This window comes from Nothoprocta perdicaria, unplaced genomic scaffold (genome assembly GCF_003342845.1).
Source record: "Nothoprocta perdicaria isolate Ctin4 unplaced genomic scaffold, notPer1 scaffold_82, whole genome shotgun sequence".
Classification (NCBI taxonomy): Eukaryota; Metazoa; Chordata; class Aves; order Tinamiformes; family Tinamidae; genus Nothoprocta; species Nothoprocta perdicaria.
The window spans coordinates 885,370-911,571 of NW_020456110.1; the positions used below are offsets into that span (position 1 = coordinate 885,370).

The 26,202-nt window shown below is 38.0% G+C and overlaps 1 protein-coding gene across 3 annotated transcripts in view; it reads left to right on the top strand.

Annotated features, from left to right (window-relative positions):
* PCSK5 (proprotein convertase subtilisin/kexin type 5) overlaps positions 1-26,202 on the top strand; it is a 234,316-nt gene that overhangs the window by 70,276 nt on the left and 137,838 nt on the right. For all 3 annotated transcript variants that reach the window (XM_026051997.1, XM_026051995.1, XM_026051996.1), the window contains exons 5-6: positions 765-841; positions 21,702-21,790. In XM_026051997.1, coding sequence (XP_025907782.1) covers positions 765-841; positions 21,702-21,790 — 166 coding nt within the window. The remainder of the gene's footprint in view (positions 1-764; positions 842-21,701; positions 21,791-26,202) is intronic.

The window sequence follows — 26,202 nt, forward strand, 5'->3', positions numbered from 1 at the left end:
TATCTGAGGTGGATGTGGTAACGGGTTGTGAACAAAGAATAGATTAAAAAAGAGCTGCTTACCATGTAAACACACCACACACCACCACATCAATTAATGGGAGCCATACAAACCAGCAGCTATTTGCTCTGTAAGCTATTTTCAGCTCTAAGAATCTCGGTAAACATAAAATATGGAGCAAAAATACASAGATATTTTGCATATATTTAAAGCAGTTGTACACGCAGATGAATGAGGGGATGTTTAGAGAGATGCTTTTTATTTCCAAATGTTCCAAATGTTTCTAATAGTTGCATTTTAAGCTGTGTTTTAGTAAAAATACTTGTGGTAAAATGTTATCATTTGTGTTCTTTGAAGCTCTACATAAAATTTCAGTCATCATCTTGTAAATAATTTCTGTTATCTTGAAACATTTAGCAAAATTCAGATTTTGCAAATAAATACTCTTAATTTCCAAGTTTCATAGAGGGATTATAATCTCTTGTCATAATRAAACACCTCTTTCTACTTCCTCACAGATATTGGAACTAGGCTTTTCAGGGCATTTTTTATCCTCATTTTTTTTTGAAAGGGGAAATAAAATGTCTAAATCCTGTAATTATAAGATTATAATCATTTCCTAATAAATGCAATTGTTAAAAAAACTGCAGGAACGTTAGTTCACCTAATTAGTGTCTTGTAGGAACCTGCTAAAGAGAGTGTAGGTCAAATGAGTCAATGACTAATTAATGAGAAACTGGTTTTCTTTGTCTTGTTGGCTGCAGGATTCGCAGGCTAGTTTTGATGTCAATGGAAACGATTTTGACCCGATGCCGCGATACGATGCCAGCAACGAAAACAAGTAAGACACTCATGACATTTTCTATGCAGTTCTTCAAGTAGAATTTACCAATTCTGCTACAGAAGTCTAGGGAACTTGAGTCTTCATAAATCAGTGTGATCTGCATTTAAATCTCTGTGAAATATGTGTTTATGTCTCTCCCACGCACACTGTATGATACTCATTCTTTGAGCGTATTTAGAGACATCTGAGAATACATAAAAATAGCTTGAAAGTTCTGGGTGTATGAAGTGAAGCACTTTCATCCCCCTTGGGATGCATAGTGAAGGAGGAGGTACACCTTTTCTAGGTGTCRTCTCAGTGAGTTATTGAGGATATATTATTTGTGAGAACTGCCATAGCTTCGGACTCTCTTGAGCTTTATAGACCTGGCATTTTGAAGAAATATGTAAGTTAAGAAAGTTTTTACTCTCTAGCCATCTGTTTAAAACTCTAATGGCAATTTAACATACAGAACTTTGCTAGACACCATACAGAACCAAGAAATAGCAATTCTTTCTTTTTATAGTTTCCAAGGATGGTTAAATGTATTTATATGAGAGCGCTGTCTTTCTGCATCAGGTATTTGGTGTCTGTCATCCTAACCCTGCTCTTCTTGGGACATACCATGGCAAAGACTCGGGGGAAAACTGGGAAGGGACATCTCRACTTAGGCTGAGATGGGTACCTGAAGGCAGTTATTTGTCAGTTWAATTTTAAGCATCTACTTGTATTAGAGGAATTAACATCCAGCTAGTTGTCAAAATGCTATCTGTGCATTTTGTTTTACTCGTTTTTCTTTTTTCAAGGAAAACACTGAGTATTACTTGCCTACAGAAGAGAGAGAATGGGATGAAACCTTTTACTTTAGCAGCTCAAATTATTTGGGATTTGTGTTCTTCCCATATGATCCTGCAGACATACTCCAGTATAATACAGCTGTTCTGGGCTAATTCAGTTCAAAGTCAGCCACATGGAGTTACATTGGCTTGACTGGAGAAACCAACTGGACAAAGCTTGGAGCAAGTTTAGATAAGAGAAYACATTCTTTGTCAATTCTTTCTGTATAATAGGAGGAAAAATACATGAACAGGCTGAAGGTCAGAAGCGCGTTACACATCTATTTACTTGTTGCATATAGCTTCCTCTGTCCTACAGTCAATCTCAGGGAGCTGTGATAGCTACCTTCAGCCATATGAAAACTATGAAAACTGAGATGAATTCAGTCSAATTATTGCTTGGTCAGTCAGCCTGGTTCTACATAACTATGGGTAAGCCAGGATGAGAACTATGTGAGGATTTAACTCTTTAAAAATATATGTATATAGGTACATATATATTTACACATACATATCTAGGTTGTGATAATTAAAATATTATTTAACGTAAAAATATATTATACCAATAACACCTGGAATAATAAAATAATTTATTTATTTGTGGTTGCAATCTTAGCATATGTTCCTATTCAGTTGTTCTTATTTTATGCTGTATAAATGCTGCCAAATATTTCTGTCTAGAAACAAGTACATGCAAGAACTATTTCTTCTCTCCCCTTTTGGCTCTTAGGCATATCTTTCTCATTCTATTTTCATACAGAAGCTCCATTTACTGAATCGTGTCTGCTTCTTCTTTAGTAGAAATTTCCCAARGCAAGAATGAGTAAAAATAGTGAAATATAGTAAAACTCTTTGCTTTGAAATGCATAAACATGCTGCACATATAGGTTAGTGTAACATTTAGCAAAAATAAAGCACTGGTGTAGAACAAATGATGGAAAGAGCCAGTTGCCACATTGACTCAGTTAAGTTAGTGACAAGCCAAGGATATCTGATCCATGTTCCCATAAGGAAAATGCTCATGCTGTACTAAAGTTGTCAGGAAATATTCCCAAGACTCTGTTCAATGAAACAGAAGAATAAATTTAAAAGTATATCAATTCCTGCTCTTTTCAAAAAGTCTTTTACTTCTCTTAGAGTTGAGGAATTTCATTTGCTTTGCTTAGAGATAGCCAATAGCTGTCACAGAGATGTCAGAATCAGTAAATTTATTAAAAATAAGTGTTTATAAAGAGAAATAATACGTTTAGCTTAGATGATGACATCAGACTATTGGCTAATGTTTAAAACACATTGTTCACCAGAAAACAGAGTACAAACTTAGAAAACTGAGTCACCTATAGCCTTAAGCATAGAGGCACTGCCAGACTGCCTGCTGCAGCACCTAGCTTGTGCATGACTGACCGCTTAAACACAAGGCCTAGGCTGAAATTAGGTGCTGGTGTGTTTGCCTTGTGGTCATATCCTGACTCATCTGTGTGAAGACATTCCTGTTCTTGGAGTTGCACTGTGGGCAGTGGACAGTTGGAGATCTCCTAGATGAAATGAGGGATGTGCGCTCCTCGTCAAGTGGGAGAATTTGAAGGATTCACCCTCTTTGTTTGGTGATGTGAGGAGACATGTCTCTAGCTGAGCCTTTGCATTTAGGTGGCCATCTCTTTCTCACAAAAAAATGTCCCCAAAAGGAGGCCATCTTCCCTTTCACTGACAATTAGATGTAGATATAGGATATAAACTGGGCAGATTGATATATCTCCTCAGGCTTTGTATTTTCTGATCCAGCCTCTGTGGTGAACACTTCCACTGCCTCATTCCCAAAGGCCTGAGTGGGACGCGGTGGTGGGGAGCTCACCTGGGAGGTGGACTGTGCTAACCAAACGTTGTCGGGAGGCCTGACCTCAGCCACAGGCCAGAGCCTGTGTTTGGACACATGGGTGCCTCGGAGCATGGAAGGGCTTTAAATGTGGGCAGCCCAAGCTCTGCACAGAGATCTGCTCTGYCTTGTGGACCTGCAGATATACCAAGACTGGTAAGCATTGCTTCAGCATCGTCAGCATTTTGTGGCTCTTGCCCTTCCTGCCCTCCTTTCTGCTAGACTCAACAGAAATTAAATGACTACATAAGCATTAAGGAGACTTATTAGCAGCCCATGCATATTTTTGTGTGTCCAACATATCCTTTAAAATCTTAGCAGGAATTATGATTTTCCAGTATATGTGGTCATTTGGCACTTGTTATCTCAAGTTGTGCCTGGAAGTTGAGGTAAGCACAACCAGGGAACGCTCTGAAAGCCTTACTTTACAGAGTAAGGCTCTGTAACATGCAAGATCAATTTAGTTGATGCCTGATTCCTGCTATAGCAACTAGACAACATTGCGTAATGGCAACTTGTATCTTCCAGTAAAGGTGGGATGTGCAAATGTGATATTGCTTCTCAAAAKGGTCTGATTTCTTCTTCTTCATTTTATAAATTGTATTTGAGGGGTGGAATGATAAAGAGCGAAAAGAAATGCGGTAAAAATGAGCAGGTGTCGGTGCAGCTTTACAAACAGCTGTGAAACATCAGGGTACTGGATCTGTTTGCTCTCTTTTCTCCTTTAATTAATAATGAAGGCTTTCTGTTGCTGAGGCTTATTAGTAAGGAAAAAGGAATTAGCTGTGGATTTGTAAAGAGACTGTAGATAACCAGAATGCCACTTTACAGAATTAATATTTTTAAAGTTTAAAGTGAAATCTTCTCTTAGCTAAAAAGAACAACAGGACAGAAAGAAACATCAGATTAAATTTCAAGCCTTGTAGTCAAAACCAGGGTGGGACGATAGTTTCTTTAACTACTATGGTATGTAGGAGTCCTGCCAGAAGTTTACTTCGGTTTCTACAAATTGGCAGCAAATCATGAAGCTTGTAAATGGTACAGGCCTATACTAGAACTTCCTTTTGCTCAGAGGCTAGAGACAGCAGTCAGCTGTGGATGAAGTCATTCCTGCTATGCAAAGCATCTTATTTTGGTTTGCTGCTTGCTAAGCTCAGCTGCTTAATTATTTTTCTCTTATTCCACTGTTACATGCGTGTTAAAACAACTAKGCATTATCAGTTTGTAGAAAGAACACAGACTGTCTTAAGTTATACCCTGCCCACTGAATAGCCTCAGAAATTAAACAGGAATATCTGTACCATAAAATATATTTTTACTTGGACTAGACAAAAATATATTTTTATGTTTCATGAAAAAATTCGGGGGGCTGATATTTCAGAGCTTAGGTTTCATTTGGACACTTTTAAAAACAGGTATGTTTTAAAGAAAAACTGCTTTAAAGAATACCCGTTGCAAGAATACTCACATTTTTCTGTGATACATAGGAACTGTTACTTTAATAACCTTCTAAGTTGTATTTCAAAGAGCTTGTGAAAGAAAAATGTGTGAAGTCAAAGACTTTTTGCTGTTAAAAAATGATAAGTACAAGCTACTCTTTGATTTCTTAATGTCCAGACTTTTCAATATCTAAACAGTTTTATATCTTATGTCACAATGGCAAAAAAGTTAATGAGCTAATGAATTTCAATCCTGCTCCATCTCACATAATGACATTGTTTTTCAGTGGCAGACCAGTACATCCATTCTAATCTGTTACTGCTTTCCTTTATCTGTCACGTTAATGCTGTTGCTCAATAAAATGCCAAGGGCTTAATTTTCTTCCAGCAGTGACAAGCTGCTAGTTTACAGCAGCTGATTTTGTAGAAGACCTCTAGTATGTCCTAAATTACTTAATCAGAACAGATATTATATGTTTAACAGGCAGATCAGCTTCTGTTGCCTCCCGAATGGTCAATAGGATGGAAGTGGGAACCTGCAGGACTTTGCTGTGCCTCTGTGCAGAGCGGGTCTCAGAAGAACCGAGCACGGTCAGAGCCAGCGAGACTGAAAGTCTCTCACTGAYGGCTTGAAAGATCAGAAAAGTTCCTCTTAACAACACCATTATAGAAAGAATATTTAAATGTAAATGCGGGTATCTGTCTATAGAGTTTCTGCATTTTGATTGCCAATATGCAGCTGTTGCTGCTGCTTTGAAGCTAGCGTATCGTGTATTGAAGACAAAACTGAAGGGAAGATAAGATGGATGGCAAAGCATTGCTGTACCATCTTGTGCTTTATCGTTTGGATAGAGACCAATGACGTTTCAGGTGTCTATTCACAACTAAAAGACTGGTGTTTGTTTTAGATCTGCCGCTGCTTGTTGCTTATATCTGCTCAAGGCTCCCTCGTGGGGCTGAATCCTGAGGCTTTCATTTATGGTGCTGAGCTCCGGAGCCGAGCTGGGCCGGATGTCACTCAGAGGTGTCCAGGCTCCGCGTGTCGGCTCTTTCCCTCTGCCCTAGGTCTTCCCCTAGACTTTCCTCAGACTCCATAGGCCTGAAACCCATGGATTCTGTGACAGCATCATCTGCCAGAGTGTGTTTCTGTCAAATGTCGCTGAAGCATCTGTGATAGATAAATCCACTCCAATATAAGAGATTATCTATCTCTTATAGATAATAAGGCAATAATTAGCAGAGAGAATTTACTTAATGGCATCTCTAGTGCTGTGGTTCTGTGTAAAACACACCGACGCTGAGCACGTCATGCCCAGTTCCTTGTGCCCGTGTCCCAGCGGCAGGTGTCCGGAATGCGTCAGCTTCTCTGCAAACTTAAAGGATTTGCTGAGAGTTGTTATGAAATTGCAGATTTTACAGTTGTTTTCTGTGAAGTGGTGACGTGTTCCGTTATGGAAAGCAGGGTCCGGACTGGGCAGCCCATGAAGATAGAGGCAATTGGTATAGAAGCTGGAGTCAGGGACTGCAATCCTGATTTATAGTGTTTTGGAGGTATTCTGGTTTTAAACTCTCTGCCCTATGACCATATCCCATTGTGCTGCAATCTTACCAGATGTTAATAATGAAACTCGATTCAGGCTGTGTCAGTGTTCAGCTAGATTGCCACATTTTACAAGGAGCGGTGTTAGTGATTCACCAGTAAGTATCCAAGTTAATTATCATCTAGTGACCCAAAAAAGTGTCTAGGGGCATGATGTAGCATGGAGATCATGAGATATTAGTACTGTGTGCTTGCCAGTTGCTGTAGTTAAAGGTCCCACTGTTGCAATTGTAAAAATAAGGGAGATAAACCTTGTCTTAAAGCTCAATTTGCAGACTCATGCTGTGCTGAAATAAGTTTTCTTTACAGTTTCATTGGAGCTTATTTTTCTTCATTTCCTGTTTTTAACTGTTGCTTAGAGTCCCTGTACACTGTTACCAAATGAACATGCCTGTTCTTCAGATGGCTGTACCTCAGGGGTAAAGCTCACATATCCTTCATTTCCCTTATGGAAGGGCTGAGAGGCTTGGTGAATTTGAAGCTTTTGGAGAGGAAAGCTTCCTTCTTGAGAAAGGCAAGTCTTGTAGAAACATAGTTCAAGAAGCCCCACCACCCAATCTTTTTGATTCTGTTTTACTTTTATACTAAAACGTGTGTTTAACCTATCAGAAAAAATAAAGAAGTCTGCTCTAAACAAGCAAAATGTTGATATTTTGGAGTGTTGATGCTGCCTCAGTCAGCGTGGTTGTTCAAAACCTCTAGAAAACCAGTGAGGAAAACCCTGGAATTGCTGCAGCTGAGGACCATCAGCTGGGATAGCCAGGAAGCCAGGCTGTTCCCTCATCCCCCACAAGCACTCTGCTCAGTGGTCTTTAAGGTCAGTCCCTTGTTCCAGCTTTTCACTTTGACAGGACAATGAAAGATTCATTGGACCACAGGGCTGATTYAGAAGCCTTTTGATCCAGGTTCCAGCATCGGCAGTAGGAATCATCCTAACGAAAGTTTTGTCAAACTGCCAAAAATTGTCTTTTTAGTAAACCCTTCTAATGTGCTCATTATGTTATCGCGCTACGTTACATAATCCCCTCCAAAACGCACAAGTGGTTTGAGTTATAATTTGCTGAGAGACAAAAGGAAAGACATTTCTTTGAGCAGTCACTGAAATCAAGAGAAATCAAACAAGAGAGGAAATAAACAAAAACAAACTTCTGCCAAAATTCCCGTTGTTCACAGAAGCTAAAAAAAAAGAACCTTTTAGCTTGGTGTTGGTTGCTGAGCAGTGTATTTCACTGAATACTTGGAGTTTGAGGAGCAGCACAGCTCCCTTTTGAAATATATAAAACTCTCATGTTCTCGAATGTTTAACCACGACACGACAGGAAAGCTTTTCCCCTGTTTCTAATTACTGAAGTACCAGACAATGAGCTCACAAATAAAATGACATTCTGAAGTGTTATGCAACTAGTTTGAGTTCTTTTATGTAAATAATTGATAACAATGAGTCACATCTTCCCTTTCTATTCAAAGTCAACAATAGAAGGGATATAAGCTTTAACAGTTGCTGTACCTTTGGTTTTCACTTTCCTGAATTCTTTCTCTTTTTTAGGGAAAGTGAGAAACTAAAGGTTTTTCTTTTATTATTCTGAGACGGTCTTTTTCCTGGGGTTGGAATTTTATGCAAGCATGTGTCTGTATTTGAGGTTTTGAACTTCAGAGTTTTGATTCGATATAATAGTGGGTTAGTTTCAGGTTGGTTTGTATTTAAGATCTTTCTCTGAGTAGAATTTGAGTCAGAAAATATGTATCTCTGTGCCTGCTGAGGACCCTGAGGTTCCTTTTGAGACCTTGGAGGTACTAGAAAAGTTGAAGAGAGCAGATCCATTCTTTATTTGCTCTTGGATTTTTGCCTGTTGACTTAACTGCAGCCAGCTCAGTCTAAGGCCGTGCAAAATCTGTCTTCTTAAAAATTTGCACATATATCACATATATGCCCAAAGCACAGTTTTGATCTACACTTTTAACAATTGTGGCATTAAAAACAAGCCTCTGTTTACCAGTTTGATAAAGTAATTGTGAATCCAAAGTCACAAAAGCTGCTTATGAAGTGTTTTTTCTTATTTTAATTTTACTTTTAACACTTTTAACATTTGAGGTCTACCAAATTATGTTATAAGCATACATCTTAATGGAATTAATAGTTTTGTTTATAAGACATTTTCAGACATTGCTTTTATTTGCAAATGAAACAATATGTTTCCGTGTAGATTTTGTGCTGAAGGCAGGCTTAATCCTACTTAAAATTTAATTATTTTCTTACTGTGTCTAGCTTTGTTTTGCATTTTACATTATGTGGATTTTGTTATTTTTCATAGACATACAAAATGCAGTCAAATCTATTAAGTTTGATGCTATAAGCAAAGTCAGATTGCTGTGSTTTGTTTTGTTTTGTTTCCCTGAAGGAAAGCAATCAAGGCAGAGAAATTGAGGTGAAGAAGTAAAGAAATGGATGTAATTGCACTACTGCGGGGGTGGGTCTACTACCAAAAAAAAAAAAACCCTACATTGAAAAACGTTTATATTTTAATAGAACATCATAGCATCCTAAAACAATCCTCTTTAGCAAATTAGGTACAGACTAAGGCCTAATTACTTTTCCAAAATGTGAGATGATAAGGCTGTTGGCTGGAGGTCGGAGTGATAAAATGATAAGACACATCTTCTTTCAGCCTCAGCTTACTTCCCTGCATGCATTACTCTTTTTACTCTGTTAACATTGGATGAGCAACTACTAAGTTTTCCTCCAACTTGGCGAGTGTGTAAGGATTAGCCTACTTATGTTAATTCTTCTTTCCAATTAAGATCTAACTTTTCTTCTGCCATATTGGTGGCATAAGTCTCACAAAAAAAAAGCATTTATCAACATAGATAAGAGTAGGATTTGAATTTATTTCAGGAGGAATTATCTCACTCATCTTTGAAATGGATACAGCTCTAATGAGRAATGCGATCTCCGTTTAACTGTGAACAACAGCATCAAATGGAATTTAGGATTAAGCACAATACGTATCTAATTGAAATTGCACTCAGAATTCAAAATAGGTAATTAACATTTATCTGAGCTAGAGTTTTCTGGGGAYGCCGAGCTATAAAATATCCATTATTTTTAACTGTTATCCCACTACAAGATCAATAATCTGCTGTTAGAAATCACATGCAACGTGGATAAAGATCCGTCCGTGACCTGCCTGCAGAGCGATATATTGCTGTTCTGTTTTGCTTCATGACCCATGGAGCATATACATGGACCCATGGTCCCACAATATCTTACTCGTACAAAAGCATAAATCCCTTTTTTTTTTCCCAAGAACATTCTCCTAGACCATTTTTTAGGGATCAGTGAGTTGATTTTTCCTGGCAAGGAAGAGTAAACATGGAAGTGCAAGACCTGCATTCTTGTACTCCTAATGTACTATTTCAATTCTGATTTTGTCTGCTTTTAGTAGACCTGATATTGTATCTCTTTGTGAGAGAGGTATTGTGTTTTATTTGTTTTTCATTACACTTAAATGATGGGACTGWAATTTAAAGATTGTTGGGCAAAAGGGATTCCTAGGAGTTTTCCAGCTACTACATTTCTGTGTCAGTCTGGATGAAAACTGCAAATCAGGATAAATAGTAGCTGACAATACACTGTCATACAAAAGCTTGAGAAAGAGATGAGCAAATTAAAATATCTAAGTACAGAATATATTCATAATGGGCAAGGCTCTTGGACATGAATTTAGAGTGATAAAATCCATAGGAGTTAGTAATACTTTGTTAAAATACTTGAAGTTCTAGGAATATGGACAGGCCTGATGAAGGGGCTTTTAGTGCTYGTTTTTTTCACAGTTAAACCAGCCAATCTACGGAAATATGTTTTGCATACCTRTATGCCTTGTCCTACTTGAAAATGATTGTAACATTCAGGGAGAGACTTGGGGAGCTGCAGAACATTCTACTTCAAAAGAAAAAATTAAGGAAATTTTCTCTCAAATTGTGTGTCTTCCTACTATAGACGTATTTCTTTCTGAATTTGCTTGTGCATATGTTATTATTACAGCGTGTGTGTGATTTTTTTTCTGTAAATAATTGCAGGAAAAAAAACAGCTGCAAGTGAGTAGTATGAAAAAAAMCCCAAATACTATATTCTAATATACAAAAAGATACAGTTTTGTGACATGCTAATGTTGTTCATGGTGGTCTTTTTATGAAGAGATTAATGCTTTCACACCCCAACCCTGTAATTCACGCTAGCACCCACAAGTAATTTTGGTAACTTTAGAAGGATTCTTTATGGTCACAGACATCCAAAGCATTAGCCCTGCAGGCCTGACTTCTTGGTGAGGCTGACCACAAGATCTGTGATGAGATCAGTGGCTTTGTCCGTGTGCAGACGTGTGTTGGAATACGGAACTTCTCCGAAGAAGTGGAGCTGCTGGGGCAGCTGCTGTTTCCGCAGGTTTTTGGCTGCTCTCCTTGTCCCAGAAGGCAGCCCTGACCGCTGTAGCAATGGCAGTAGCTGCAGGGAGCCTGGCCCGGTTGAAGGTAGGGAGCAAATGAAGAGGAACATCAGTATTTCTTAACTGAATTCCTTAGTCATAGTGTTTCAGGTAGTGAATTCAGCAGCTGCAGATAGGATTTTCAGAGGAATTTGTGGTATCTGCAGATGGCACTGTCCCTCTAATGTGTAGGGTGCCTACCAGCAGAGCAGGTGGAAAACCTTAGAAATCAGATTGCCAGCTGTAAGATCAGGTTATGAAGAACATTAACCAAATAAATGCCATCTCCGAAATCATACTAATTGCTTTCTGTGCCACCAGACAGGTTGGAACAGACACAAGCTCCGTTCACTCATGGGAATATTTGCACCATCTCATTGACACTGGTGCAATAGCAGCAGCTGTGGGCCAGCAGGAATGCACACCAAAACAGTCCTGCCTCTTAGAGGCTYCCATGCAGTCTCGTAGGTTATTCAGGAGTGGTGAGAAATCAGAATCTGAAGTCTTTTTCCTGGCCATTGAAAGGGAATATGATGCTTTTTTTTTACACAGAGCAAAGAAAAGGATGTGGAATTTACATATTCATTCTCAAAGTTATTATTAAGTTTTGGCTATGGTGTTAAGAGTTTTTTATTCTTGTCTCAGCTCTGCAAAATTAAATTATTTTAACCTCTTTRTGTCTATTCTGGTAGTGATGGGTTTATCGTTGGACTTGATGATCTTGAAGGTCTTTTCCAACCATAAGATTCAGTGATTCTGTAAAATGGGAATTGTACTTTCTGAAGTCCAAAAAGATGACTTTCTAAATGGTAAGGCTGTACACTTTATGATAAAAGTTGACGGAATGCAAGCAGGTATGATGGCAAATTTGCAGTTTCCAGTTAATCCCTTCTTTTCCCAGGCTCAAAACATAGCGGACACACTACTGCCCCTGTGTCCACCGACAGCGAAAGCCCTGCTTTATGCCTCCTATATAAATAGCATGGTGTAGCTGGCATGCAGCTGAGTACAAGCATGTTCACTGTAGGTGGTGTGTTTGGAAGTTCCAGCAGCAAATTTAAAGCAGGCTTTATTTGATGTGTGCAAGCCTGGGGTTTCTGGGCCTAATATCTCAGGTAAATATGGGTGGATTTTCCTACTCATTCTGTCAGGACTCTAGTTCTTACTCTAAACCTTGGAAAAAAAAGCTGAAGAAATTAATACAGCATTAACTATACATAGACATATTCTCTGAAACACTGATAAAAGCCCATTAATAAAAGTTAAAGTGAAGTTCATGTTAATAGGAAGTGGTTATAAGGCATACCAAGAGTTTTCTGATATGTGTAAAGTAATATTCGAAGTGACACTAACTTCCTTTGCAATATGAGATCTTGCTTCCAATTTAGGATTAATTTTAGATTTCAAAACATTAACAAAACCCTGAAATATGCTTATTATCCCTTATTATATAGTTGCATAAGAAAAATGGGTATAAGGGCGTGTTTGCAAAGATGTCTCATCTGTTATATATACTTATGTCAGGTTTTAATACTTGTCTTCCGTGGTTAGCATGGCTGAATTACAAAACAGTTTTAAAATGATATAAGAATCTGGATACAGGAGGTTTGACTGRTATGCTTAAATACCTTCTATATTAATTTATTTTTATTTAATCATTTCCATTCTTAATTATTTGATTTTAATTAATTAATACAATAGGTTTAATTAATTAAATATATAAATTACTTTTTTACATCCTTATGATTTAATCAGGGCAGGTTTTAAGGTAGACATTGAYGAAGTAGCACATCTGCCAACATCTGAAAACCGAGTATCTGTTGATCTTAGGTTTACTGCTGTTGATATATATGTTTCTCTCCACTTTTTTGTTTGTCTGATTGATTGTTATAATGAAGACATGGATGTTTCCTTTGATTGTTKAGGTCTTTGTGTATTTTTATTGGAGATGTGGCTAGTGCATTGACAATRGAAATTACGAGTTTGCATTTGTGTCACAGGTGACACATGTTTCCAAGGATCCCAGAATCCCTCACACAGAAATAACTTTTGGAAAGAGAAAGAACAGGCACCACTGAGGCACCTGCAGAGGATATTTTCTAGTCATCTGGAGCTAATAAATATCCAGCCAGCATTTCYTTGGAGTGGAAAAGCATCAGTTTGAAGACTTAATGTCAAATACAGCATTATTAAACTTTACAAGACAGTACCTTGGCTGTGGCAAGGGCATATGAATAGACAAGAGATATTATTTTCTCTGCAGTTTCCATGGTCAGGATTCATCCTGTGCCCCTTTTCACTGTCAGTTTGGTGATTCTACAGCTATAGTAGAACTCCCCTCTCAATGCTATTAGTAAGTGTTTCTACTTTCTGGAAATTTTCTGGAAACAAAGTGGATTTTGCCTAAAAATATCYGAAACACTGAATGACCCTATGTAGGTTACTTATGGCATGTCATCTGCTGGCAGTATTAATATCTAAGAGGTGGATAGCGACTGAATGAAGAAACAGATGGTATGGGGAATGTGGTGTATTCTGCTTTGTATTTTTTATAATTGCCTTAGGAATATGTAGAGAMTCGTTCATTTACAAAAGAGTGTTATTTCACTGTCACTAAAAGTCAAGGCTATCGGGATATTGCAGGAACTAAATTCTAGGCTTATGTTAATAATCTGTTCTCTTTATGGAGACTCTTTGTTGCAAAYTGGGAAGAGCCAAGTTAATTGTCTCATTGAATCAGTATATCTAAGGTTGAAAAAGCAGCTAAATTGGCCATTTTTACAAGGTAATTGTAAGAGTTTTTGTTATGCAAGAATACATGTCCTAGTTTGTCCATTTCCTTCCCTCATTAAGTTATTTTAATTCCATATGTTCAAAATTTGAGTTTGGGCCTTTGTTTTTCCTCATCTCTATATGTTACAAGTGAAGTGATGAAACTGTCTAGTCTCACAGATGAAATACGGGGAACAGGAAAGTATGGATTAATGAGTAGCTCCTCCCAAGCATATACACTATTAGGCTGTGCACACTTGGGCTGGGCATAGCGAGAGATTGACCAACCTGACAAGCATAAAGCAACAGCCAAAGCTGCGTGCAGCCCCTCCTCCCTATTCTCCACTTTTCCCCCCCTCCACAGCCTCTTGCATTTGGTGAAACCTGCATTTGGTGAAAACCAGATCTTTTTGCCTGTGTAGCAGCAGGGCCTTGAGGTCTAAGTAGTCTCATGTTCTCTCCTTTCAAAAGCCCAGGGCAGTATTCAGAAACAGCCCTCCCAKTAGATAGACCCAGGAGGAGATGCACTGATCCTAGAGATCTGATGCTGTTACTGAACAGGTGTGATTCCGGTGAATGCTTTAACTTGTGATTTACCATAGTGAACATGAACTGGGACTGGGTTCCCTGCCTTGAAAAAAGTTACCATGCAGTTAATATGAAGGACTGTGAAGAAAAGCCAAACTGCCAGAGTTTTGCTCTTTGCTCTTTTGAACGAATTTGTTCCTTTTTCACCARTGAGTCCCCCAGTTCCAGAAAACAGGCTAGATGACTGAAACTTTATCCTGGTCTAGAATGTCATCCAATGGCAGTAAATAATTCCCTTATAAAAGGGAATAAACTTACCATATATTGGCAAGTATAATGACTATTACATTAGCCATATTCTTGGCTAAATATATTATTTACTAATCTTAATTACTACTTATTTACTAATTACAAATTTGCCTGTTTGTCATTCCATTTCTTATTTCAGTGGCTCCATCAGAACTTCTGCTTGTTGTTTGTTATGCCTTAGGTAGAAAATACAGAAGAAAGACATACTTGTTTTATACACTTAGATTCATTTATCCACTCACATAAACAAAAATGTAAAAGAGTAATTAATATTGTGGAATCACAGTCCTTTGCTGGACTCATATCAGAACTTCATGCTTAAGAGAAATTGGTTTCCTACTGCTAACAGTGAACAAATGCAGAGAGGGTGGCAAGGGAGCATCACTGTTACCTACGCTGTTAAATTTAAGACATGAGTGTCTGGGATATGAAATGTTCCATGTGCTTGTTTTCATTTTGTCATCTTCAATCCTGTCTGAGAGAAAGAGATGAGTTATTTCCAAGTTATTCTTTAAGTAACTTCCCATAATCATGCAAAAGTCATTAGCCTTGGGGACCTCGACTCCAGCCAGCTTCCAGTCCTGGGCTGTAACCACATTACAACACTGCAGTTGATGCTCAGAAGCAGGATCCTGTCTGTGTAATATAATATCCAAATCTTTGACAATTCTGCTGGTATCTCMCATTGAAGATTTGTGTAACTTGTTTTTCACATTTAATCTGTCATCTCTTTCTCCACTCTTATTATCCAAATGTCTCCCCTCCAGAAAGTAGTTTTATTCTTATTATTTTTAGTTATAATAGATTGTGTTTTAAAGGCTGAAGTTTCTTTTTTTTTCCTCTTATATGTTAAACTTCTTTCAATTCCTTTATATTTCTTCCTTCTAATATTTCTGGAACAGCATCCCTACCTAGTGCCAGTTAGGAAACTACTTTTCATCCTTCAGATTAAAGACCRTTTATATGTGAACAGCTATAAAAACTGATTTCTTCTGCACCACATAAACTCCAGAACACAATAAAATGCAGTTTTGATGATTGCTCTTAAAATATATTTTTATGAGCAGTTATTGCATTGCAGTGTCTCAGATATCACATTTTCCCATTTACAAATATATTCCAGTGTTAAAAAAAAAAAAAGACATTTGAAAGGTTAACTAAAGAATGATTTTGCAAAAATAAATGCCAACTCACATATTTTTAGCAAGACAATAACGTGTACCTACAACTCCACATTTTCCAAATAATTGGAAAATTATTTTGTCATTATTCACTTAGTGGTGATTTACATTTGGATTTCAGAAGATTATAGGTTACCTACAATTAGAGTTAGAAACTTCTGCAATAACTGTGTGGTTAATATTTACATTTGAGTCTCTATTATCTAAGTTTCAGTCTGTATTATTGGGTATAAACCAGCTTTTCAAGTGTATCTTTTGGGTTAAGGCACCAATATCTTGACAAAGGATCAGAATATMGCAGGGTCAGCATTTCAGCATTTCACATCTGGATAAAGATGCATCCATAACATTTCTTTAGTTCTGTAATCTTCTCTGTTCAGTAAAATAAATTTGTCATACAGTTTGTTAAGTTGAAGACAGAAAGGTGTCTTACTAGTCAGTGTTTGGTGGAACCTRGTTTGGTTGCTGTTACATTTTTCATCCCCTTGATTCATTTATAATTAAAAATATGTGAAAAACAACTCCTAATATTTATGCATTGCATTTATGCATATGCAATATGTTTGTTATGTAATCATGATGAGAAGGGAAGTTGTCTGTGTTACCAGAAATAGAGGAGCAGATGTTCAAGCACAGGCTATTAAGATATRCTTAACCTTGTGTAAACTTAGAGAGTATCTATTTTAACTTTTTTACCATTATTTGTTGTTGAMTCTTTCCATATTCCTAGCATAGAATTTGAAAGGGATATGAAGTTTTCATCTTTTTTATAGGCATATGCTTTGATAAAGACAGAATACCTCTTTCCTTACTTGTCTACAAACTTTTTTTCCTCTGCTGAATCTCTCTTTCAGAAAACCCCAATAAGTAACTGGTGTTTTCAGGAGYGCTTTTGATGGACTTGCATTTAAATGGTGTGTAATTCTTTTCTCCCTTAGTTCCTTTCTGAAAAGATTCAGTGGTGACAGTCTAAAGTGGACTGGAGTATAATGTTAGTGTCATGAAAAGCTGGAGGTTACCAGAAGTAAACCCTCTGGTCTCTTCTGTTTTTGTCTTGTTAAAGATTTGATAAGCTCCAGGAGAATAAAAGACAACAAAGAGGCATGTCTTTGTGAACTGAAGGAATAGTTGTCAGAGGTGGAGACTCTGAAGAGCCAATTCCCATGGTTTTCCATGTTACCTTCAGCTCTCTTTGCTATCTCTGAGCATTTCCTTCCTCTAAACATTCAGAGGAGAGGTATGAAACAATTAACTTTAATCTTAAACATGTTCCAGGTGCCTTAAATCTTCTGTCTTTTCTGAAAAGCAAATTAGGAGAGATGATTATTGACAGTCTTATATGTAWATGCTCTATCAATGGGGAGCAATAGCTAATCAAGGAACATGCACCTCTTCTCTTTCCATCCTTTGCCTACCTGTGCCTGACTCAGAGACTAAGGCTGATGCCAAAAAAAAAAGTTAGTTTATATAACAGAATAGTACAGAGCTCTTAAATTTCTCTTTTGCTTATCTTACTCTTAGAGAGCTGTCAAAAGGCGGTGCCTTCACCATCCAGATGCTCATTTCCCGTTCGTACAGGCAGTAGCAGAAAGTCAAATAGACATTTTCACAGAAGCATATTTCTTCAAATAAAAGYATTTTATTTAAAGTTCTCCATATAACTGTGAAGGCATGATAAGGCAGAAAATGCAGCACTACTAAGATCGTCCTGAGAAGATCTTCAGCACCTTAGTGACGTGACAGATATTCCGCATATAAAAGAAATCAATATGGCTTGCCTACATATTTTCTTTGTTCTTTATTCTTTCTGATATGCAAAAATGAAATTAAGCATGTCCCTGAAAAAGCTGTACTTTGTTGACCAGAATGGAGCCCACACAGTTAAAGCTGAACAGAATTATAGGAAAAGCAGGTTTAAGGATGGAAAGTTCTGCAAGTGTCTAAGCACAGCTTGTTGAGAAGATATTGACTGTGATATCTCTCTCTTTTTTTTTTTTTAACCTGTCACCCTCTTGAGCCTAAATCGATCTTTGAAGAGGGATTTTTCATGTCCCTCTTTACAAAATAAAAAAAAAAAAAAAATAAAAAAAAAAAAAAAAAGACTTTTCTCCTTTCCATTCCTTTTCTTTCTTTTAGATTCCAGGTAGAAGACCCATTTGTTGATGAGGAAAATGTCTCCTAACCGGTCTTTCTTTTATGTTTTCATTCTGTGATACTACATCACAGTGACATTAACACAAAGGACAAGTGCAAAATCTTTTAGCTGAGTGTCTCTTCAAAGTGCCATTAATAGCCTGGGAACTTATTTCCCTGCAACATAAGCTGGCAAAGGAGCCAGTGAAATGAACCATCGACCCTTAAAGTTTATCAAGATAGGCTTTTGTGGAGAGGCAGTCATGCTTTCTTCTGGGTCTGCATAAGCTTTTTTGTTTTTTAAAGTTGTGTGTGATGCAGGCAGCCCACAAAGGCAGCGAATTGTTGTGTTTTGAAATGCACATGGTCACAAAAAATGCTAACTTGAAAGCTGCTCGACTGTTTCACCTCTTGCTAATGGTTAAGTCCTAAAGCAGGCTGCCTCCGTAAGCTTTTGGTAGATAGGAATTTTCTCATTTCATGCTCAGGAAAAAGTTTTCATAGCTCTAGAGCAAACTTAATCAATTTCAGGCATCTGTTTCATCATATTTGTTTATATAGTTAGTTAAAAAATAGTGTATTGATTAATCAGGAGGCTTCTCAGATATTAATTGCAGAGCTCAGGGTCTATTCACAATTGCAGACCTCCAGCAAAATCTAGGACAGGGAAAATTAAAAGCAATGTGGAAAGAACATAGTTTTTATATGCAGATGTTTTAGAAAGTGTTCCCTTTCACAGCATAATTGAATTATTACTTAAAGGACACAAAAAAAGATAACATATTAAAGAAATTGAATTATATGTATGATTAATTCACACAGTGGGAAGCTGATTATAAAAAACGTAATTTTATACATCTGACCTTGAAATGAATAACACAATTTTTAGTTTTGTCTTTTTTTTTTATAAACATGGAATGTAATTAACAATAATCTTGGCAGAGAAGCAAGGGTCTAGCATAAAAATAGGTTTACAAAATAAATTTATACCATTACTGAGCTTAACATATAATAAAAAGAAGGATTTTCTAATATGTGAAAACTAGGGAAATATTCAGCAATGTTAATTAAATTCACATGTTGTAAAATCGTCTAATGATCTAAGTCTCTCAGTAATATGTTTTTTTCCTATCAGAATTTTACATGAGATTTCATACTATGCTTTAAATCCATATATACATGCCGTCAAACCCCCACRCCACCCTTTAAAGCTCCGACTCCCTCTAACTGGTGGCTTGCTCTGCAGCTGGAAGTAGGAGTGTGGTTCCATTGAAGGTAACTTTAATCCCGTTTTCCCATTCTGTGTTACCTTCAATCCTGTTTTCCCGTGGGTTGCTGGTGAGAGGGGGGTCCTGCTGCTGCTGGTCCCTCTGCTCCCCATGATGGAGCCATTAGGTTGCCCAAGAGCTCCTAAGCGAGCCACTGAAAAGCTGCCCCTTTCCGTGGTGCTTCATGGACCTTGTTTGAGGAGAATAAACTACTGCCCTCTGTGCTCCGTGAGAGGTGAGCTGTGGAGGTGCTCCAGCTGTTCCCGTGCCTTTCCGTGTTTCCTCCATCCCAAGTCTTTTCCCTCTGCTACTCTTCTCAGACTTGGATCCCAGGAGGGTTTTCCTGCCGGCTCAGCCACCACCTGGGAAGCTGCATCTGGGCCACAGTCATTTCACAGAGCAGGCAGCAATTTCTWAATAAAATGCAGGTAACGAGGTGATGTGTGGGAGCATGTTACACAGGGCGTATTTGGAGTAGAGTCATCTGCACTTTCATATTTGAGAGTGACGTGGGACCTAGCAATCATGAAAAAAAAAAGTTTGAGAATCATATGTCTAATTAAATTTCTGAAGTTGAGAGCATTTCTTTATGAATTTAAACACATTTTTAGAAGGGGCTGTATCAAACAGGCAAACAGCTAGAACATGATGTGAAAATACTTGAAAACCTATGGAGATTTTTTAAATCTCCTTTTCATGTGTGATTCCCAAATGATTTACCCTAAGCTTTTCGCAGAGAATCATTGTTATGGAATAAGATGTTACTTGATAAAATTGAATTAGACTGGCTTTATTCAAGTGAAGAAAATTAGGTTTGAAAATTAGGCTTTGTATGAAAAACAAACCTCAAATTAAGTCTTGAGAAATTCTCTGATACAGTTTGGCAACTATTTGATGAATTATGAACAGATTAATGATGAATGATTTGAGGAGATATGCATGTAATTGTGACCTTGATCCAGCTGTAGGATTCATCAGTATCTAAATCATCATTTTGGTCTTCTGAGTAAAAATTACAATTTTTTTATAGAACATATTTCTAATTTACCTCATAATTGAAAGATGCCCCTTGAATTTCTGAAGTTAGCATTAATTGCTTTTAATGTTCATTTTTGTTTCTTCTCTTTTTCGTTTCCTATTTGGTTGTTGCTGCTGCATTTTATTAATGCACTCCCAGCCACTTGTCTTTTTCTCCTCTGCATATCTCAGAAGGTTAAAGGGCAGAATTGCTGTCATTATATGGAGAGTGACTTTATGCAAAAGAGTAGGAAATAAGGAGGGACTCTACACAACATAGGCAGTACCAAGCAACTGTGATTCTTGTCTCAAACATGGGACCTTAATCAACCTTAATCCAGATGTCTTGACCAGTGGGAGAGCACTTTGTACATGACTGACTGTATTTAGCCTCCCTTGAAGTGCTTGCCATGATACCTGTTTCTTGCCATGAATTTCCAGGCTTTGTTCTTTGTGGTTCCCCAAGCCCTCCGTTATCTTTTTATTTCCATTTCATCACCTGCCCATCTCTCTCCCTTTCTCATGTGATTCTGTATCTGCTCTCTGCCTGCCAACTCTCAAACATTCCTGTCTGCTCTGCTCTGTGTGTTGRTTTTTATCAGATACCTGTAATGCAGTTGGTTAACTGCACAAGGTTCAGAGCAGACCTTACCCGTGGAAAACACTCTGTGAAACCCATATTACACACAAAACATCATAAGAAGTAAGAAGAGCTTTCATACCACAGTGGTCATATGGTTGATTGCTGTCAACTTGTAGAGAGAGTGGGTCAGGGCTAGGAAGGCGTCCCACTCATGGGGTGGACAAAGAGGCAAGCAAATCCCAGACATTTTGTAGCTCCTCTTCTCCTTCTCTAGAGTATCTGCTTACAGCCCAGCTCTGCTTCCAGTCATGGGGTATAACTCACTTCAGGAGGGTACTTCAGCTGCTTGCGGGGTTGGCCCGTGACCAGGACATACCTCCAGAGCAGCTTTGAGCATGGCTTGGGCATGCCTGCAAGCAGCAGTGAGGACACAGGCATGGGGCAGCTCACACCACCTGCTGTGGGGAGGCTGCTCACCACAGGTTGGGTGGAAGGCAGAGTCAAACAGCACATTCTTCCCATCATGTTCTTCAAAATGAGGAACTGTGTCCTAGACTTCTTTCTGTTGCTGGGGAATGTGTGCCATTGTTCGTCTTTTTTACATGCTCTTGTGTTTTCAGTGGCCAGAAAGTCTGCCATGAGGAGTCTAAGAAGGTGAACATGATAATGTTAAAATATGCTCATAGGGAAGTTGCAACATGGGCATGACTTGCTATGGAGGTCTCAGTTCTGCAAGATACGATAGATGTCTGTGCTTTTAACACCTGAGGATGAGCAAGGTCAAAGCCTGTAAATCCTGACCGTCTGTATGTTGTTGGATTATGTTGCTCACTTGAAAAATTGTTTCTGTGACTGCAGGCATGGAACCCGTTGTGCTGGAGAAGTGGCAGCCACGGCAAACAACTCACACTGCACAGTAGGAATCGCCTTTAATGCCAAGATTGGAGGTATGTGAAGCAGTCCCCCTGCCAGAAAATGTAACCGAAAAGCAATGTGTGCACTCAGACCTTCCTGCATAAGAGGAAGAGCTCTGCAAGATAACAGCCCTAGCTGTGTGAACAAGTACAACCCAGTCATGTTGCTGAAGCCCATGAASGAGTTTGTCAGCAGTGAGAGACACCTCTACAGTGCTCACTGGGACACCGCCTCTCATCACACACAGGGAGATAGAAAACAAGACTTTTGATGAAAATGCAAAAAAAGCCAGAGTTACATTTCCTTTGGGTTTTCTCACATATTCAGAGCTTTGACTCACGAGTTCTGACAAATCAGAAGTAAATGTGTATAGCAAGAATGTCATTTTTTCATGTAGACCCCAAACAAAAAACTGTCATCATGGTGAAACTCAAAAGAATTTTGTGGGTTTGGGCCATTGTTGTAGTGTATCTTTTGATCCCTCTGTGCAATCAGATTACTGCTTGAAGCATGAGATTTGATGACGCTTTTTTGTTCTGTTCAGCCCAAAATTCCAAGTGATTCTGTAGATTCTTAGTCAATGGCTGCTCAGTCAAGATCTCCATCTTAATTCTTGGAAATGGCTGTCAAGATACCAACATATCTCATAGATCATAGCCCTGTCTGTACCAAATTTTAATGCTCCAAGGGAAATGCTCTATATTTTTCATGAAATTGTGAGGTCAGTATATTGCCTTTCAGTGGAAAAACGTATAGCTTAAACTCATTAATAGTTGATTTTCTGCCCCAAAGCAGAGGCCATCTGTAAAAATATAAACATGCTTACCTATAAATAAAATACAGTTCAAAAACATGAGGAGGCAAAGCAGAGGCCATGTGTCTGCAACTGATGGTCCTGTATCTTTGCTTTACTGGATCAGTACCTGTTGATCCAAATCAGAGGTAAGCACAGCTCCATTTCAGATTAGCCAAAACACACACTGTAGACCTAATGTCAGCTCTCTGTTTTCCCCCTGGCGTCAAGAGCATAGACAACACCTGATCCAGCGTAAGGTTAAAGTAATGCACAGAAACAATTTCCCTCCAGGCAAAGAGCCTGCCCGCGCAGCGTTGACCTGTCAGAAGGGTTTAAACGAATTGGCACTGGCCRAGTGAGCTTGTCCCAGATTGCCTCATGGCAATTGCTCTTGGAACCACAGCCATGAAATCAGTCCTACTGTGTGGTCAGACCGCATCTGAGGAGAGTCAGGGCATCAGCACAGATAAAAGCTCATTTCTAGAGCAAAAGCTGCTTTTGCGAGTTGGACCAGCCACAGCCCAGACATGTCCTTGAAGAGCTCTCTATTATTAACAATGGCTTTTTAATACGTTATTATTTATTAAGCATTAGGAATGTACAATAATACTTTAGAAAGCCTCCAGGCATACTAGATGAACCACAGCCTGTTCTAAATATAGTGTAAAAACTGATTCAGATAGACTTACTATGAGCACGGTAATCTAACCAGTAAAGACTGGATGTATATGCCTTTTCATTATAGCTATTCTGTGTTAAGACTATACCAGCATTCAAGAAATCTTGTTGGTCTAAATGAAATTTATCTGCCCAGTTTAACACAACACTTCTGCAGAGCCATCAGTAATGCTGTATGTTAAAGAAAGCTGAACGCACTACAGTGGCAGCTGTATAAACCTCACTTGAGGTCATGTACCACCCTTTAAAAGTATCAGTACTTTGGAATAAGGCCTCAGGGGACTCAGTAGATAATCTGCAGTAAATCAGAGGAAGGAGGGAATTCTAGGGTATCAGAAAGGGAGGTTAAGCCTTTCTTTCTTTTAGGTGTGTATGTTCAAGAGTCTGTCTGTTGCTGACCCCTTCTTGGCATGCCTCCCTCCCTCTCCTCAGGAAAGCCATAAGCTGCACGTGTGAACGTACAGCGGTCGTGTTTCCCCGCCACAGGCAAGAGACAGAGTAAAAATGTTGAATGATATTAGACTGAACTGGTGTTCAGGTCGCTTATTTCCCAGGGATTTAAAGACCCTTGTTTGGCCTTTTAGGAGAAGAAAATAGAGACGAGGTAAAGCAATTATGTTCTTCTCACACAGAGGAGCACCTGCTGATAGAGATTTTGATTTTGGGCCACCAAAATGGTGGTATTCTTTACTTCCAACCAAATGTGAGTTGGTGCTTCTCTGGGCACATAAGTGATAGTGAAGAGAGAAAACAAATGGCAGAAGAAATCCCTTCCATCAATATTTCATCAAATGCTGGCAGCTGAACAAATCCAATTAATGATTTTTAGGATGGAAAGTCATTAACAAGATTTCTACAACTAATACTCACTTGCTTTTCTAAATGTGTTTGTCCCTTTCGTCTAATTCCTGCATATTTAAAAAAACTGTAATCACAAAATGGATCAGAAAGAAAAGATTCTTAGAAAGCTTGAGACTTCTCTTGCAGCCACATAAATGGAGATTGAATATGCAGATATGAAACAATGAGTGAAGCTGCAGTCAGGACCATCATTCCCTTACAGGTTATGGGATGATGTGTGTGAAAAAATATGCAATACACATGTAGTTATCCCAGCAAAAGGCCTTGTCATTAACAAACAAAGCAATGCACCAAAGCAGTAGTTTTTTTTTTTTTTATGTGAAACTCTTTGCAGTAATCACACGTAGCAGATTACCACCTACAGAGCTTGAGAGACTTTTCATAGGATGGGATGGTTAGCGTGTTGTTATTGTTGCAGACTTATTGTAGAAGTTGCAAAGCATCTGTGGGGATTTGGGTGCTTAGTTACTTGGCTGAGCTCAAGTCCTGACGGGAAAACAGTTACACTGAATTATGGCAGAACAGATGTAGATTGTCTTCAGCTGACGAGGAATTAGTTCAGCTGTTTCTTTAAGCCTAAGTCAGATGCTGATTAAAAACAAACATTTTAAAAGAAACCTTGCTTTGAGCTTGTTTTCTTTTTTTCTTTTTTTTTTTTTTCTTTTTTTCTTTTTTTTTTTTTGCATGTTTCCTGGGATTTGTTCAAAGTTCGTTTGGACTAAAATGCCACTTACATTTTGGCACTTACTGCAAATATTGGAAAAAGTTTATAGAACGCTGCAGTCTTAGGTGGAACAGTCTGGAAACGCTGCCTGTTAATTGCCTTCTGCACAGCTTTTGTTCCACTATCACCACATGCCAAATGCACCATGGAGGTTTTGTGATAGGCAAAATTAACTACTCTAGGCATTTGAAAAAAAAGAAAGGACAGAAAAGGAAAGAAAAGAATAGAAAAAAAAAAGAAAAGAAGCAARAGAAAAGACTTATTTTTCTCTAATAGCCAATGCAACATCCATTGATCAAAGTCACCCTTGAAGTATGTCTGTCAATTACTGCAGAACAGAGCAACGCCTTGTCCATATTGCTGCAGACTGACCACTTCACTGTTAACAAAAACCTGTGTAAAATACTTCAGACACCAATGACAGAATTCAGACTTATTGTTCACAGAGTGATTCTTGTATTATTTAAGTTTGCTACATGGTTACTGAAACATCAAGGGAAGCCTTATTTTCCTTCTTTTAAGCATAGTGTACCTTTTTATTGTCTTTATTTAAAACCAAATATATTTTAATGTGCTTGAAAGAAATGAGAACACAGCTTCYACTCATCATTAATTTCTGAGATTATGCTGAGGAAGCAAAATAAAACCTGAGATTCCCAAAGTTGTTCTAGTSGCTCTTTATTAAGTAAAGTTCATAGTGAGATCACTGTTTGAACAAGTTTATTATCTCACAAAACACAGGCTGGTTATGTGTGAACTTAGAAATATGATCACTTTTCATTTTCGAGTCAATTAGGGTAAGGGAGAAACACAGACATGTGTCTCTATGAACATGTGTCTCTATGTACAAAGCAACCCCTATACCTTTTACTAATTGGAAGTTAAGGTCTTGGTAAATAGTCCAAGACAATCTAATTCAACCTGAACTCACAAGCAAATGTGTCTATAATTAAAATATGCAAATTTTGGTTTATAAATAGCAGAGGTCTTTTTAAAGTGGAAAAAACTTCAAATTTGTTAATTGTGGAAGGGATCATTATTCTCTATTATCATAAAATTACATGTTTATTATTTCTTTTATGCTTTTGACTGAATATCAATCTAAATGTATAAAGGTCTTTTTTCTTATTTGAGTTAAGACTATCGACAGGAGTTTCTCGGACAGTATGAAATTCAATCAGAATGTTAAGATTAGTTAAAAACCAGCTTTACGATATTCTTGGTTTTCAAATCAAAGCCTGCTTTGTTTTTCTTAGTAAATTTAAAATGTCATGGTGCCACTCATTTTACAAGCACTGGCGCACTGATTTGTCAAAACCCACATTAATGAATTTTTTTATTATTATCATTTTACAAAGTGGAATTGTATCTTTAAAAAGCCCCTT